The sequence below is a fragment of the Galleria mellonella genome, unplaced genomic scaffold, assembly GCF_026898425.1.
Source record: "Galleria mellonella isolate WM207_F2 unplaced genomic scaffold, CSIRO_AGI_GalMel_v1 utg78, whole genome shotgun sequence".
In the NCBI taxonomy this organism is placed as follows: Eukaryota; Metazoa; Arthropoda; class Insecta; order Lepidoptera; family Pyralidae; genus Galleria; species Galleria mellonella.
Window position 1 is genome coordinate 1,562,497 of NW_026442151.1, and position 17,450 is coordinate 1,579,946.

A 17,450-nucleotide genomic window follows, 5' to 3' on the forward strand; every position below is an offset into this window, starting at 1 on the left:
AACTCCGTAAACGGCAATTAATTTCACCAATATTATTGAAATTCCAACTAGGTAGTAGATCTATATTTACTTTAGAAATCGAATCTGCATACCTACATATTATTGAAGGAAATCTACCAATATCAATAGCATCTACTAATAATCTTCCTTCTCTTTCTGTACTGATGAGTTTACTATGTATAATGACGCACTTAATGATTATATGCCTGCATATAAGGTTACTTACCTACATTTAAGGAAGGTGATTATTAATATCGGGAACTTACAACTCCATTGCTAGCAATATCTAAGCTACTCTGGAAACCACCGTCAATACCTGATAAATTCATCATGATAGGGTAACTGACCTAACTTCATCTTCACCTATATTTGCTAATTGATACCCTGTTTGCGTAAAACAATATTAGAGACAAGGTGGCAATCTATATTTATCTATTAAAACTTACTTTTATAGGTATATGTCGTACCAGCAAAAATGTTGGTTATTTTTCATTGAAAAAACTTTTCGTTAGGTATTTCAATACTCAGGTAGCATACAATTTTGCCATCACAAAATTAATTTTCGAAAGGGTCTGATGTAATAATGAAGCGAACAAAACGATGACGATGTTGCCGAACCTTCGAAACATAATGAGATACTTAACTGTAGATGTCTACAAATAGATATAAGTATTCTGCTATTTACTTAGGTACGAGTACATAGAGTACAAAAGTTCAAATTGTTCGCTTGTCATTAAAGCCTTTTAATAATACCTATTTTATTTTTATTATCTGTGTCACAGATAAAAGTAAGTCAAATTACTTACTTAAAAAAGATTTACAAATATCATAAACATGAAAGCAGTTCGCTTATTTGTTACCTTACAACCCAGACAATCTGGGCTAATTTTTATCCCGATCAATTAACTGGTCACGGGGACAAAGTCATGAGTATAGACTGGTAATAACCTTCAATTCGAATTAATAATTTCATTTTACACCTATCTTACTAATATAATAAAATTATAACTAGACGAGATACTTGTAAATGGAAAATGTTTTAGAAAAAATAGCAAGACTAATAAAAGCCAAAACGATCATTTTTAGAAATTGTGTCTGTCTGTCTCTTTGTTCCGGTATCACGCTAAAAGCTACTGCACCAATTTGGGTGCGGTTTTCACAGTTGTATTCCTGAACATAAACCTTTGATTTATCTACCCAACTTTTATACTAGCTACGTATAAAACTGGAATAACGGTTCACGGGTTGGTAAGAACTATATTACTACTTACCAGTTTAGAGATTGTTAGTAATGCGGATTACCAGTCCCTTTGTTAGCAATATACTCTGCCAGGTTAAACTACACATGGTCTCTATGAAAACCTGTATATTTATCACGATGGGCTAACTTACCTGCCTTTTCATTCTCACCTATCATTCCTCACTGGTGCCTCGCCAATACCGTTAGCGCAAGCGAGGTTACCATTCCATTATCATCCATTAAAATAAACTCATACACAGATACATTATACGAGTATATCAGACCATCCTCTTTGTGTTTAGTACACAATACACATAAGAAGAATGAAGCAAAATCTGCTTTCACAATTTTATGTGAACTACTTTCTGCTTTTAGTTTACTTAAACTAATAAGTACCTATTTACCTACTTACTTAACAAAATTAGGCTTACTCAATTCACGCATAACTCATTCAGGTTCTAACTTTATAACTAAGTATACATTTTGTTTCAAGCGTATTCAATGAGATTGAGGTCAGAATATTATAAACATAAACGAAGCTATTGTCACGGAACACAGTCATTTATTTTTACTCCTGAGCACGACAATTCTTTTTTAATCATTGTGAATCCTTATTTTATGCCTTTTGAACCATCACCTTGTTTTTATACCTAGATCTTTTACATTCAAGTTTAAAACATCATTAACGGTGTAGTGGAATTTGCGTAGTGCCAGAATAAATAGAAAAAAATTTTAAAAATTATTTTTGATTTCTATTGCTCTTGTCACATTCACATCTATATATAAAAAATATACTGCTAAGATGTGCAGTCTTATAGTTTATTAGTATTGGTAGTAATATATGGTATAGTAGTTTTGCTATGAACAAATACAATTATTATGCCAATTCGTATTGAAGTACCTTCGATGAATATTTTTAATAATATTTTGTATATAAGCTAACACATCTACCTATTACTATTATTAGTCAATTTCCTTTCCAAGAATTAAGAAAAAAACTGTGTAACGCAATAAATACCTCGAATCGTATGAAATTTATGATAAAATCACCGTCTTTTCCTTACCTGTATCACTATACCTACCTACCTACCTACGTATTTCCTGAACTTTCTTACAAAAAATACTATTTGTACATTACGTCTACTAGAATATAATAAAGGGGTAAATAAAAAACACAAAATTAGATTAATGGGCGAGTATAATATTATAAAATACATTCAGCCTATAAGAAACATAATCCTATGGTTCTAAACCAATATTTACATTAAAAAAAAGGCGGGAGACATGGAACTCAGAAATGACGAGACGTGCTTTAAATCGGGAATCACTGTGACCATTTCATGATCCACGCTTATACTGAAGTGATACCCGCCCTACCAACGAAAGTGGTGAAACCATTTAACACCAACACATATTAAAAAGGCACGTACATAGATCCGACGCTATCTAGATCACAGGTTTAATTTATTTTTAAAAGGTGGCGTTCGCCTATTCCCGACCAGCCAAGTATAACGAACTCCAACTTTATAGAACACCATCAAATAGTCGTATCAACATACGTGCATCGTAAATGCTAAAGGCACGTCCACTCATTCCAACAGTGGTCCATGATGAGAGGCGTAATTACAAAAGCTACTACTTCAGTCATGAGTTACTCTGTAATAAATGAGCTTTGTTTCATGTAAATCTTTGCTTATCAATATCTAGTTTAGTAAAAAATTTGAATGAAAAAACATGGTATAGGACAGATAATTAACTATAATACAAATGCTAGTCTTATTTAGTTAATATCAATTTTCACTCAGTTTGTAAAAAAACCCTAGTCAAATTAGCTTTATACTGTATACAATCAAAATGAACTAGTTCCAGTACATTACTATAGAGACCAGAAAAATACTGGAAGGACGAGTGAAGCCAAGTAATTCTAAAAATATGAATTTAAGAGAACAAGACGCCAACCGAAGCCTTCTAATTAAATGAGGCCATTGTTATTTCACAGAGATTTGTACTTTTCTTCGATTTATGAAGAAACAGTAATAGCGTTTATACTTTAGCTTAACGAAATATGGCAACGTCGTATTTATTTTACTTTTCAAAAAGAATTGAACATTTTTCAATACTTCAGATTAATTATTTAAACAGCGCATATAAATCAAAATTTAAGTTTTCAGTGGCAACTTTATAAAAATATTACTGCATGATTAGTTTTAGAGTTCGCTTGTAAAATTGTTTTTATTAACAGATAGTTTTCACCATATCTGCCCTTCATACGCTTTCTGTTTTTACCTAATGGTTAGCTGATAGAGAATGCCATATGGCATTATGCTCGCCACTTGTACAAAGTTTTATTGTGCAATAAAAAATAAATAAATAAATAAAAGCGACGTAGCTACACTTCGCAAGCAAGTTGTGAACGCTCTTAAACTAATTCAAGAAACATTAAATTCATAATCATTTACATCGCAATTTGAACAGTTAAACAAGAAGAACTTTAAATCATGCTGGGTTCATTATAATATATATTTATATATATAAATTGTATTCTTATAAAAAACAAACAATTATATTGTAAACATGCATACTCAATACAGTACTTAACAAGCATAAAGTATAGCACCTATAATAACTAATTTGCATTGGCATTCATTTGACTACACAAATATTCATCCGGCCTTTAGAATAATCATGCGTCAAAAATTTATAATTTTATTTATTTTAATATATTCTACTACATATGATTTTAAAAAATCTATCGAGCTACATGTCAACAATGGGTTTGGAAGAAACTAAAAATTTTATAAAACTGTCTAGTAATTTTAATTTCAGCCAAGTCAATAAAAAAATACTGAAAGAGAATAGCTTCAATAAATGCACGTAGTTCTTTTTTAAAATATCTTTGTAAAAAAAAAAGAATGCGTGAACGTATTGGAATACTGTAAAACTCACCCAGTAGATGTAATAAATGAACTAAGTGAACCGAGATTGGTTTTAACCAACAAAGTTTAGTTGCTATTTCAATAAAATTCTTTACTATAAATAGATTAAATACTATCAAAAGATTTACATGGACAAAAGCTCATCTAAATCTAAACCATGGCTCAAATAATATAGTTTTTGTAAATTCGCCTACAGAAGGACCGCTTGGCGGCTCTCAATCATCGTACGGACGCTGGGGCTCAGGAAAACCGCGAGCCGACATAGGGTCCGGCGCGGGGGATGCGTGAGGTGCGGGGGAGGCGGCGGGGGAAGCCGCTGGCGATGCACTCCCCAAAGGCGATGGTAGCGTCGCGTATACCGTCGGCCGCGGCGGTTGATACGACGGCGCATAGGAATCACTTCTTGGATTGTAGAATGGGGAATCGTCAGCACAACAGTCCAAGTTAGGCGAGTAAGGCGTGGCTGCACCACAAGAGGGTGCATCGTCACTAGGACGGTACGCCGACGCCATTGGAGCGTACACAGTCCGCCGCGGGGACTCGGCCTCCTGCCGGTGGTGGGAGGATGGTGCATACGCATCTGACCACCGTGCCTTGCTGGGCGTGAAGTCTCCCTTAATGTACAGTTGTATAGGACGTCGGAAGCCCTTGCTGGCGTGCTGCGGCACACCCAGTATACAGCACTTGCTGAATCCTACTTCCGGTGACAGCAAGTACTCGCGGAACTTATTCGGGAACAATTCTATGGCATTGAAGTTTTCGTAAATTGTAGGCTGTAAAAGAATAAATTCCAATTTTAGTATATGTAGGAAGTGAAGACAAGAAATAAGTTATTATAAATTGTTATAAAGATCTTATCTATTAAATATTAGAAATATTTAATTTAAAAATATACCACAAACAATTTCGAGATTTTGCTGAACAATTTAATAATAAATGAATGAAAAATTTCTGAGGTCTGTTTAAGTTATTCTTTTCAGTCATTGCTTGTACTAATACTAAATTACATTTTTGGCACAGAATTGCACATCAAAACCAATTATGATTTGTTTTAGTATTGAGGTTCCTTCCTTTATCTTCTCATACAGCATCACTAAAAATAATGTAAAAAAGGAAACCTCATATGATATATATTCATAAGATAGTTACCACCACCGACAGGTGGGCCGTCAGCTTATTTGCCATACTATATTCCATGTAAAAATTAAATAGAGTAGAGGAACTGATTTCTAAAGTAATAAACTTAGAGCATATTACAAGTCATTTATATATAACACTTTTGGTTTTTAATGCTATTTGTGTACATACACAACTATACCACTTTCCATCAGGTGAATTCAAGTTCCATAAAAAAAAAGTTATAAAAAACGTAATATTACCGTTAAACGCTTTTTCTTCTTATAGCTAGCCCAATTCTGCGCTTCTAGCACGAGTTTTCCACCGGGGCGCAGATCGGCGAACATACGTCGGAAGGCGCGCTTGAGGCCAGCATCTCCCCAGTTAAGGTGCAACCACTTAGTAGTAGATAGGCACAATATCAAATCAAACTGCGGGCTCTCGCCAGAACCCACTGCTACATCTTCGCGTGGCACGTAGTTGCCCTGTAAAATTATATTTATATCTTAATTGCATCCTTTAATAAACGGAAGAAAGAACACAATCGAGCCATAAATAGTTATCTGTGAACTCAATATTATGTTACTTATTTACTTGTGTAAATAAATCTAATGGCTAGGATAATACCATATCAACTAAGTCAGAGAACACTTTTCAACCAAGAAAAAGAGCCAGAAACTTAATTACTACCTTCTTTTTTTGCTAAACATGTTTTTAATTTTGAATGGTATAGCAAATTAGACGTAAAATTATAACCATGAATCACAATAAAATATATAAATATGAATAGACGTCACAGTGTATACACTGATGCCCATGGCGCTGTTCATGTTTATAGGCGATAGTAACTATCAGATAGATTTGAAGTCTTGAAAAGATTTATTTTAGTAATAAGACTACCTTTCTGTACTTATACAATTGTATCACATTGTTTACATTTATTATTTTTATTTATTTATTTCAAGTAAACAATTACATAGACAGTACATATTCTTCGTGGCGGGAAACTGCTTTGCAGTTTGTCTGCAGCTCGGCGCTCTTGTACATACAGCTTTATAAATAATTATGAAGTTATATCCAGCTTCTATATACTAAATCTATATTTTTATATATAGACATACATACATACACACACATACGCATATATACAATTACATTGACTTGCTTATTCCTGATATTGTATAATGCTAATAAAGTATACTCATTCATTCATTCATAGATCGTCTTCGATTCCGATTTTCGTAACAAAGCTGAACATATAAGTAGATACATGGTAAAAAAAGTTTAAAACCTACCTGCTTGAATGTAACATTGTATGGGAAAGTGGGTGGTGACAGGTCCGCCGCTGGATCACCGAGAGGCCCGTACAACATCGACATTGACATAGGAAAGAAGCATTTCCCAGGTTCTTGTCTGTTTATAGCCTTCCGATTTTTCCTTGGCCTCCTGAATTTTCGTCCCATTTTCTTAGAATCTTCTCCTTTATCTTGCTCTTGTTTGCTATGATCTAGGTTGCAATCATCACATTTCTCTTCTTTACACTTATCACACTCTGATTTTTTGTCATCATCCATATCAATCTTCTTATCATCTTCCTTGACTGGTTCTAATGGAACTGGTATGAAAGACTGAAGATTTTTTCTTGCTCTGCCTGGAAAGTTAAATAGAAATATATATATAATATCTTACTACATGAAAAATATTTAAGAAGACATTTAAGAAAAACTAATACTCGTACGAGAGATTTTAATAAGACTAGCAATTGCTAATGTGTAATAATAATAATTAATGCGAGGCAGTTTTCACAGCTGTTTCTGAAGGTATAACTTAAAATCTAATGGATGTTTTATCTTTATACGCCATCTAGAAATGGTCTATTTTATTGGTTTTCCTTCTTAATAGCTTTCCTTTTTTTCTTTTATATATATAAAACTCATGTTTTACTACGAAAAAAAGTTGTGCACGACACACTTTTTTAGTTTCTTTTTTAATTTTATTAAAAAGATGGTTTGTTTATAATTTGAAATCTGTGTCAGTTCAGTTTTGTTTCGTTCGTTTTTTTGCTCCGTTGGTTTGCTTTGTATATTTTTTATATAATTATATTTTCTTTTCTAAAACACCGCGTTTCCATACCAGCATACAGTCCTTTCGCCCACAAAAGTATTATACAAAATTTATTAGAAATATACCTCCATCGGGAAGGGTGATTTACAATTAACGTTTTTTTACAATATTTTAGCTATTTATCAGCGTTTACGAGCGAATATAATACAGCGTGCCCACACAAAAAATGCGCCGCGCGCAGGTGGTGACTCACTCTCGATGGATGTACCCATAATTATAAAATTGCAATTATTAAGAAATACCTTCATATGCTTTATTAAAACACAACTAAATGAGGTTTATATAATGTTTTGTGTTTTTATGAATAATAGAGTTAGTCCTATATCTAAAGATATAATATTTGTTTTAAGGTTCATCCTTATAAAATTTTAAGAAACAAATACAATTTCAGAACTATGTGCAATAACTAGTAATTTTATTTTCATAAATTTATGTAATATATTGAAATAATTACGATAGCATACATGCATTCTATAGTAATCAAATAAAAATGAAAAATTATTGCATTTACTTAAGAAATAATTATTCAACATTTAAATTGCTTTAAATACATATTTAACTACTACCGATTGAGATCTCTCATACTTCTAAACCCACAAGTTCTGTTTGTTCTGTTCATTTATTTAAGATTATTTTCCAGCAGTGGCTGTCCCCTAGAAAGGGTTCATAAGTTCTCTCAAACATATCCTTGAAAAGCTTTGCTTGTACCCTGAGGTGGGCACTAAACGATTCTGGTGTGAGCACAGCTCACCCAAGCCATAAATACGCCTATAGTTTCCTTTTTTTTTAATTAGTGTTAATTTTTTTATTAATTTCAACTTACCAATGAGCACAGGGTCTATATCTATACCAATGACAGATCGAGCGCCAAGTGTGCGTGCTACAGCAGTAGAGATATGACCAACATTACACCCAATGTCCAGTACATCTTTGTTTTGAAATAAATGCTTATGCATCTCAAACACCTGCAGGCGGACATCCATCATGGCATTTAAATTTCGGTAGCCGTAATACCTGAAATGATATATACAATTTCATTAATAATCATATGTATTTCATAAATATTATAAAAATATGTGAAACTGAGTTTGTTACTTCTTAACACTTTAACAGGTTACTATATAACATGTGACACTAGTGTTATAGACATCAACAAGCTACAGTGACTGTTTACCATCAGATAGGCTGTTTACCACCTTTGTGGTATAAAAAATTATATAGGAAGGAGAAAAACATAGTTTACTACTTTTCATTCCAGTCAGTGAAGATAACTCACTCACGAGGTTGAAATTGCAAGGTAAAAATGGTAATAAATAAATAATTACCCTGAACATTCCACATCAAATAGCCTAATCCCAAACAAACAAAAAATGGTTACTAGAAAACCAACACATACCTAAAAAATATATTTAATATTTTTTAAATGCATCCCTACTAGTATTATTATATAAATGTAAAAGTGAGTTTTTTTGTTTGTTTGTTACCCTCACAGGACCCTAATAGCTTTACAAATCACTATGAAATTTGATTTACACATAATATATAGTATGGAAAAGAATATAGGCTTATTTTTATCCCAGTCAGTAAACATATCCTAGTCACATGGACAAACTCATGGATAAAATCTAGTAATAATATATGTAACAGTAGAAACATATTTATAAATATTTTTTAAATACATATAAAAAGCACAAACTAATACAAGTGTGCTGTGCAGGAATCAAACTAATAATCATCCAATAGTAAATCATTATACATATACCAGATCACTTGCAGTGTAGACTAAGAGAATAGACTATGTCTCCTCTAACACTTACACAAATTTCTTACATTATCTACTTTCATAACTGTTTCAAGCATACAAGCTAATTGCCACATATTGCGATCATAATAATAATATTTATAATGTGCATAATAATTGTAAACAGTTTAATGGTCTGAATTACTAAATACAAATGATTAAACTAGTTATTTAAACAGACACAGGAAAACTCCAATTGGCTTTGCTATAATAAAAAAATACTTAATTTGATTACTTTGCTATACCAAACTACCAGAGTAGCATATAGTAGTTTTGATCTTTTTTTTATGTAACTTAGAATGGCATGCAAGCTGAGGAAAGTGCTAACTGTCACCTATAAACATGAACAGTACCATAGACATAACAGAGTATACTGTTTTGCCCATGATACCACAATGTGTTGAGAAAAATCTATATGACAGTTAATCTACATGTATTTCAATAAATAACAGAAAGCAATAAATATATTTACCTATCATAATTTCCATACTGATAGCGTGAATTTTTTGGATGAAATGTGGGCAACTTCCTTTCTCCTTCTGATATGCTTTTTAATTTAGTACGATGTGGAGATACTGGTCTTTCAGGAGGAACTGCACGTGGCTGGGGTCTTGCTCTCATCCATGCACCAGGCTGAGGTACCACTGGACTCACAATTTTATCTAATGAATCCATACGGCGCAACTTCTTACTATCCTTGACTTTCTGTGATGAATTATCACTATCACTACATGACCTTTTCCGTGATTTTGATGTTGATGCCTCAGGAGGAAGAGGTTCCTTAATACCTTCAACTTTTTCTACAGGTGCCTCTTTAGAAGGAGACACATGGTCAGTTGTACGTCTCCTAATCCTAGCTTTTTTGCGCGGTTTCCGCTGTTGCATTTCTAACCGCTTTTCATATTCCTCATTATCCACCGGCTCCATTAAATTAAGAGGGTCTCGAATATTAGGAGGAATAATGACATCAATTTTAGCTTTGTGCCTAGGAGGTGTAGGTAGTGGGGATGACTCTGGAGTCACAGCATTCATGGCTCGATTGATATCTTCATCTTGTAAGCTATTTAGATTCAATGGATCTGAGATATTCCCTCCAAGAAGAAATTTTGTTGGTGGTATAAAAGCATCCTTACGTGGCCTTTTATGAGGCAGAAAAAATTTTGAAATACTCGGAAAAGTTTGGGCTCTTTTTCTGGCTTGTTTAAATTTAGTGGCTGTGTAATGGACCCTGCGCACAGTACTTCGATCAGCATTATCCTTAGGTGGCACATGACTCTTCTTTCCATGTCGTGATTTCTTTTTCACCTTTTTTGTACTACCAGCACCACTGCCATCTTCCTTGGAAATATTAGCATCCTGACAAGCTGATATATTCAATGAGGAAGCTGACGAATCGGCCACCTCATTCTCAGAAATTTCACCACCTGTTTCATTTTCTACCGTCTCTACTTCACTTTTATTGTCACAAGCTAACTGACTTTCTTCCGGACTACCCATTGCGTAAGATTAAATTAAAGAATATCTACATTATAAACTACAAGATTTCAAATATCGAATTTACCGCCACTTCGTCTATTGCAAAATGTGCAAGGACATCCGTCAATGGTGGTAAACAGGTTATTAATTCTGTTTATTTATGTTATCAATGGAGTAAAATAGAATATATAATTGTCAGTATTATCAAATACAAAACGTTTACTGAGAAGAAACACTTTTTAACTTCAATGTAATGCAAAAACGATAAAATTCACATAAATTTCTAGTCGCAAGATCACACAAAGTACAATGAGACGGCTATGAAAACGGCCATCTATAATATTTTTTTTAGATCACACTAGACGTAGGACATAACACTTAGATTTGATTGGAACCACAGATCAACAGAGATACTTAGCAAAAGACAGAGTAAATAAGATGTTAAATGCGAGTACATAATCGAATATCACAATCGAAATTAACATCGATATTTTATTTTCTTGATAAATATTTTAAAATTAATTAACTAATCAATCTAAATGATCTTGTGGTTCTGGCAGAAAATAGGCCACCCCTATACTTATAATTAATCTCCAACCATTTAATTAAATTTAATTATATTCTAATAATAATATTTTTTATCTATCTCAAATTTCTAATTTTTTTAAATAAATCCTTCCTTGTTCCAGGCTTCTGTTTGACAATTTAATAGTCGTTGTCAAAGTGTTTTCACTTAATTGTTGTTACAAAAAATAGAAACACTCACCTGTGGTCTCTGGGTCCATGGCTTTTTTTTATTTAATTAAACTTTAATTTTTAACTAAGGACAACGAATTACATAAAAGAAATGATAAAATAAAAACTAAATGATATGGTTGCTTCCTTTCTTTTTATGCAAATATAATTAGTAGAAAGAGGACAAAAGATACACCATCAGTTATTATTTTTCTCAATTCATAGCAGGGTAGTGTATAGAAAATGTTGGATATGTCAATAACAAATTTTAAATTACTAGATTATATATTCGACACAGTTTATGTAGCAAGCAAGCAGATTTTATCTGAATTTGGTAGGGTTATACAGCCGTATAACAATTTTATACATTAACTTGCTATGAACTGAAAAAAATACCAAGTGGTGGTATATCTTTCGTCCTCTTTTTACTAATTATATTTGGGTAAGAACAAAGGAGCGACCATATGATTTCCAGTTTTTATTTTATGATTCCATGTATGTAATTCCTTGTTCTTAAGTTTTAACCTAAGCTACAGAGGAATTAACTAAGCTTCCACCACTAAGAACATTAATTTCCAAAATTTTAGTCTGTGGCTTCCATATTTAGAAATAGATAATAGATATTATATTTAATCTATATTTCCATATAATAATTTTTAGAGCAAAGTATTATAATCTACATCCGTAAAAAATTGCTTTAAAAAGTAATAACGTAGAGCGTCCTGTCAAATTTGAATTTTGAATTATAAAATGTCCGTTTGTTTCGATTCATTTCACTAACTTTTTTGTCGTTTGTGTATTAATTTCTAAATAATTAATTATTAGTATTCTATATATTATATTATTAAACAGTCTTAGTGTTTTTTAAGTGAAATTTTGTTTATGTGAAATTGTATTAATATTGGTAATTATTGATAGCATATCTTATGGCAGATTTTTCCAATTTATTACAATATTTTGAATAGAGTGAAACTCATTGAAATTATCCAATAAAGTATCCATTTGTCAGCTTACATCAAATCTGCGGAATTCATTATTTAAAGTATTAATACCATTCGTAAAAAGTGCATTTAATAGCTATAATTTTAAATAAAAAACTTGAAATCCAACCGAGAAAAAAAATACAACGGTTAAATTTACTAGTAACGCCCTTTCGTAAGTATAGGCTTCTTGTCTCTCGTAATGATTTCGATTTACATTATATTTTTCATCAATTTAAGCGTATAACTATTGTAACATTGAAAAGATTTATGGAAGAACTTCTATAAATTGTTATGATCTGAAGTTTCAGTAGATCTTAAATGAAAAAGTATTATGGAAACTTGGTCAGTAATTACCCTTAGGGACTATAAAACCTAAGGTCTAATATTAAAAAATTGATCTAAAACAATAATATTATTAATCAAACTTAGCCAAAAGTGCTGATATAAGAGATTTAAAATTTTATAGTGATCTTACCACAGTCACTTGTGTGTTCGTTCAGTTAATGCTGTAATTCGTCCCCAAAAATTAAAGATTTCAATTTATATTAAAAATAATGTGCCTCTATAATAGTGCCTCTCAGAAGAAATCTCATATTTTATATTGTGTATTTTAACCCAAATTTTTTTAATTTTCTGTACAATTATTCATACTTTTTCTTTTGTACATATCTTGTCCTGACAATTACAAACACATGTATAGTTGTTCTGAAATGATGCACTTATATTCAGTAAATGATTTTTATTTAAAGTAATGCAAATCAAAATTATTGTTTTTGTTCCTACAGTAGTTTCCTAAAAGTGAATTTGCAGATTTGTACTTGTAAGCTAATATATTCTTACTTTAGTTCTTTGTTAACCATAATTTTTTTTTTCTATATTACAGAAACTTTATGCTGTACTGTGTGTACATCTACAGCTGGAGAATATAAACAAACACCACAAGGTCTGTAAATTTAAATTTTTCATATACTTTTAACATAATAATGATAAATGTTTTTATAATTGTTGTGGCTGAAAGAAATAAAATTACACAATTTAACTTCATTTAGACACATAAGAGTGAATAAGAAAAAAAATCTATGATTATCTTTGTTAATGTTTATAATATCAGTAAATGTCACTAATTATATTCTGAAAGTTCTCAAGATGTTCATATATTCTGTTTTCAGATGTCCAGAATACCAAAACTTCCAACATCCACTGCTAAAGAGAATAAGCCTGGTTTAATTAACAGTCGCCCACTAACTAGAACAATTGCTAATGGCTTGAGTGATGCAGATAAAAAAGCCTTGATCCTGAATCACACTAAACCGATCCGCAATGGACCAGTTATATCAACATCTGGCTCACGTCTCAGAAAAGCAGCAACTGAACCACCACCAACTACAGTGCCTTCAAAGATATTAAAAATTGAGAAGAAACCATCTACTGTTGCTCGTAAAATACCACCATATGACTACAAAGCAAGATATAATGAGTTATTAGAAAAATTTAAAACAATTAAAAGTGAACATACAGACTTAAAAGGTAAACATGAGGAGGTATCTGATGAGTATGAAAAAGTTAAGGAAACAGCACAGAGTTGCTCTAATGAAAGAGACATATTTAAGGAAAAGTTATTGAATACTCTTAATGATTTAAGAGAAAAAACAGCTGAATTTGAAAGGATGAAAATAGATTTTGATATTCAGAAACATGAAAATGAAGATTTACACCGTAAGACTCGACTGTTAGAAGAAGTTACAAATGGCTTAAAGAAAAAAACGACAGAGTTAGAGATTCTACAGGCAGAATTTAATGATGTGACCAGGCGACATCAAAGTCTTAAAGAAGAAGCAGAAGCATTACAGGTTCTCTCTGAGCATCTGAAAAAAGTATCTGTTGAATATGATAAATTACAACTTGACTTTAAAGAAGCTCAACAAGCAATTATGAAATATAAATCAGATGCAGAAAGCTTACAGAATATTTTGGCTACAATGTATAAAGAACAAAGAGATTTGAGGAATACTATACAAGACTTGAAAGGAAATATTCGAGTTTATTGCAGAGTTAGACCACCTTTAGAATCAGAATCTACAAAACCATTGTTTAATCTTAATGTTCTTGATGCATGCTCCATAGAAGTTGAAAAAGTTGAATTGAATTTTAGTTCAGCAAGAAAAGGAAAATCACAGCATGCTTTTACATTTGATGGAATATTCACACCTCATGCAACTCAAGAAGATGTTTTTGCTGAGGTTTCATCAATGGTTCAGTCTGCATTAGATGGCTATAATGTCTGTATTTTTGCTTATGGTCAGACCGGATCTGGCAAAACTTACACTATGGAAGGTGGATGTGGTACAGAGCAATATGGCATAATCCCACGAGCATTTAATATGATTTTCACATGTATGGAAGATTTAAAAAAGATGGGATGGGAATTGCAAATTAAGGCATCCTTTTTGGAAATATATAATGAAATAATTTACGATTTATTGAATTCAAGCAAGGACCAAGAAAGCCATGACATTAAAATGGTAAATTCTAAAGGTATTGACGTGTATGTCTCAAACTTGAAAGAAGAAGAAGTTAAGAGCTCACATGATTTTATCAGACTGATGATATTTGCTCAACGTAACAGACAAACTGCAGCTACACTTAACAATGAAAGAAGTTCTCGATCACATTCAGTTGCACAAATTAAGATCTCTGCCATCAATGAGAAGCGCAAAGAAAAGTTTACCAGTCAATTAAATTTAGTCGATCTGGCAGGATCTGAAAGTGGAAAAACCTCACAGAGAATGGATGAAACTAAACATATTAACAGGTCCCTGTCAGAGTTATCTAAGGTTATATTATCTTTGCAGACAAATCAATCTCATATACCATACAGAAACTCAAAACTTACCCATTTATTGATGCCTAGTCTTGGAGGAAATTCCAAAACTCTCATGTTGGTCAATATCAATCAATTTGATGAATGCTTTAATGAAACTCTAAACTCCTTACGCTTTGCTACTAAGGTAAATAGTTGCCGAACAATAAAAGCAAAGAAAAATTTGACAATGGTTGACTCATTATAATTAATTTGTTGGATTTTAATTTTAAATGACATTGCTATAAAACTATAATGTGTGATTTTATCATTTAAAATCACACTTGTATTATCTTATTGATCAATATCTAACTTTCAATAGATTTATGTACTTTCATATATTTTATTATGTTCCATTAGAAATACACCAAGGAAGTGTAAAATGAAACTTAAAAACAATCTACTGACAGAGCGAATAGATGTTAGGGTTATTTAGTTATAAATAAATTTTAACTTTCTATTAAATTAGAATTATTTTATAACGACCAATGTATCCTTAGTTTTTGATATGATTTTGTGTGTAATTATTGTTTAGTATATGTTAATATAATTATGTAAGTACTTATAAATGTTTTATTTTCAGTTGTCTGTTACAACTTATTTTCAAGCGTAACTTTAAAATGTGTCCTGAATATTTTTTTTTAAATACTAGTTATATTTTACAGATATTTTAAATAGATATTGGAATATTTAGCTTAATAGAGGGTTTGTTAATAACTGGGACTATAAGGGCTCCATAAATAAATTCTGATTCGACTCTATCCTTATATGTGTAAGGTATACCTTTTTTCTCATGCTATAATAAACTAATGAATGAATGAAATGAATCTTCACAACAACAGGATTGATTAATGAGAATTTTTTTTTTTTTTTTTTGTTTACAGAGTATATAGCAAAATGTAAATTTTATTACTGTTATTGTATTTTTTTTTGTGAGATTTTTTCAATGGATGATAATGGAATGGTAACCTGCCTGCGCTACCAGTGTACGCTGGCGGGGCCCTAGTGAGGGTTGATAAGTGACGATGAAAACAGGTCGGTTAGCCCATCGTAACGAATTCACTAGAATTAATCACGATGGTTTCCAGGGGGAACCGCGTGGATCTCGACCTGATAATACACCTGTATTGCTAGCAATAGGTCAGTTAGACCCCCATTACTAACAATCCCATTCCCCCCTCTATCTGAGATTTATGACATAAAATTTACAAAAGTTCATAAAAATCCTAATATTATAAATATGTAAGTGATTTTATTTGTTATCTTGTAACGTCTTTATGCCTTAATTAATCATTATGGAATATACACGTAGGATTGAGAAGGAAACTATAAACTTGCTACATATCTCACTTATTCTGAGAGAATGCCTATTAGTAAGTTGCTTCATCAATAGATGGTGTTATTATTTTAGACCAATAGTTATTTATTCAACGTTTACGCTAATTAATAAAATTACCAGCAGATGTCGTTAGTTTACACAATACTATATTATAATGTACACAATTCATCTTTACTTGCTTATTCAAGTAAAGATGAACTGTGTAATCTTACCCAGGGCAAATTTCTTACTGAAACCTTTCCCAACTATAAAAAGAAAATATTACTGGGGTCAATGGTGTAACAATAACAAAATTTATAGGGCCAAATTCAGATGAGCGTGAGCATGGGAAGAATCTATTATTTACTGCATATTTAAAAAAAAATATATATTAATCAATTCAAGAGTTATTAAAGTATTAACACATAAACATACACGAATTATATAAATAAATTAACAAGTCATTTTCAAATAATACCAGAAATAGACACGTTAATTGTGATAGTGTTGATAAGTACGAATATTTTCTTAGTGATACATAAAAATGAAACTACAATATCAAACTTTTTTATGTAAAAGGAGGGCCCCATCCCAAAGAATTTACTACGAACTACAAATGGTAAAGTTACGCCACTGACAGGTCTACTATACTCCAAATTATCTACATAGAATTTGATACGATCCTTTACTGGAGCGTAGTTCCTATATCACCCATTTTTTATAAATTGATTATGATGAACCCAGTAATTTGCTTTTATTCTCCAATAACCCTGAATGATGCACCGCTATTGTTTATCGATAGACATAAGGAGTTACCTATCGATCATCGATCCTCATAATTTTATCTTCTACTGACGCCCT

General features: G+C 31.8%; 2 protein-coding genes across 5 annotated transcripts; one reads left to right on the forward strand and one right to left on the reverse strand.

Annotated features, from left to right (window-relative positions):
• Positions 1–2,419: 2,419 nt before the first annotated feature.
• On the reverse strand, positions 2,420–11,086 carry LOC113517484 (7SK snRNA methylphosphate capping enzyme bin3-like). The gene is made up of 5 exons (XM_026902158.3): positions 9,690–11,086; positions 8,240–8,430; positions 6,588–6,943; positions 5,556–5,777; positions 2,420–4,949 (listed from the first exon to the last, which is right to left on the reverse strand). The coding sequence occupies exons 1-5, from the start codon at positions 10,712–10,714 to the stop codon at positions 4,392–4,394; spliced, it is 2,352 nt and encodes a 783-aa protein (XP_026757959.2). The 5' UTR covers positions 10,715–11,086; the 3' UTR covers positions 2,420–4,391.
• A 1,072-nt stretch (positions 11,087–12,158) lies between these two features.
• On the forward strand, positions 12,159–15,810 carry LOC113517345 (protein claret segregational). Of its 4 annotated transcripts, none has more exons than XM_026902001.3 (3): positions 12,159–12,332; positions 13,295–13,354; positions 13,581–15,810. In XM_026902001.3, exon 3 carries the CDS (start codon positions 13,581–13,583, stop codon positions 15,477–15,479), a length of 1,899 nt encoding a protein of 632 aa, XP_026757802.2. In that variant the 5' UTR covers positions 12,159–12,332; positions 13,295–13,354; the 3' UTR covers positions 15,480–15,810. The 4 variants fall into 4 exon arrangements, with proteins under 4 accessions (XP_026757802.2, XP_052757365.1, XP_026757801.2 ...); XM_052901405.1 differs by having other exon boundaries at positions 12,163–12,180; XM_026902000.3 differs by lacking the exon at positions 12,159–12,332 and adding an exon at positions 12,364–12,583.
• Positions 15,811–17,450: the final 1,640 nt, after the last annotated feature.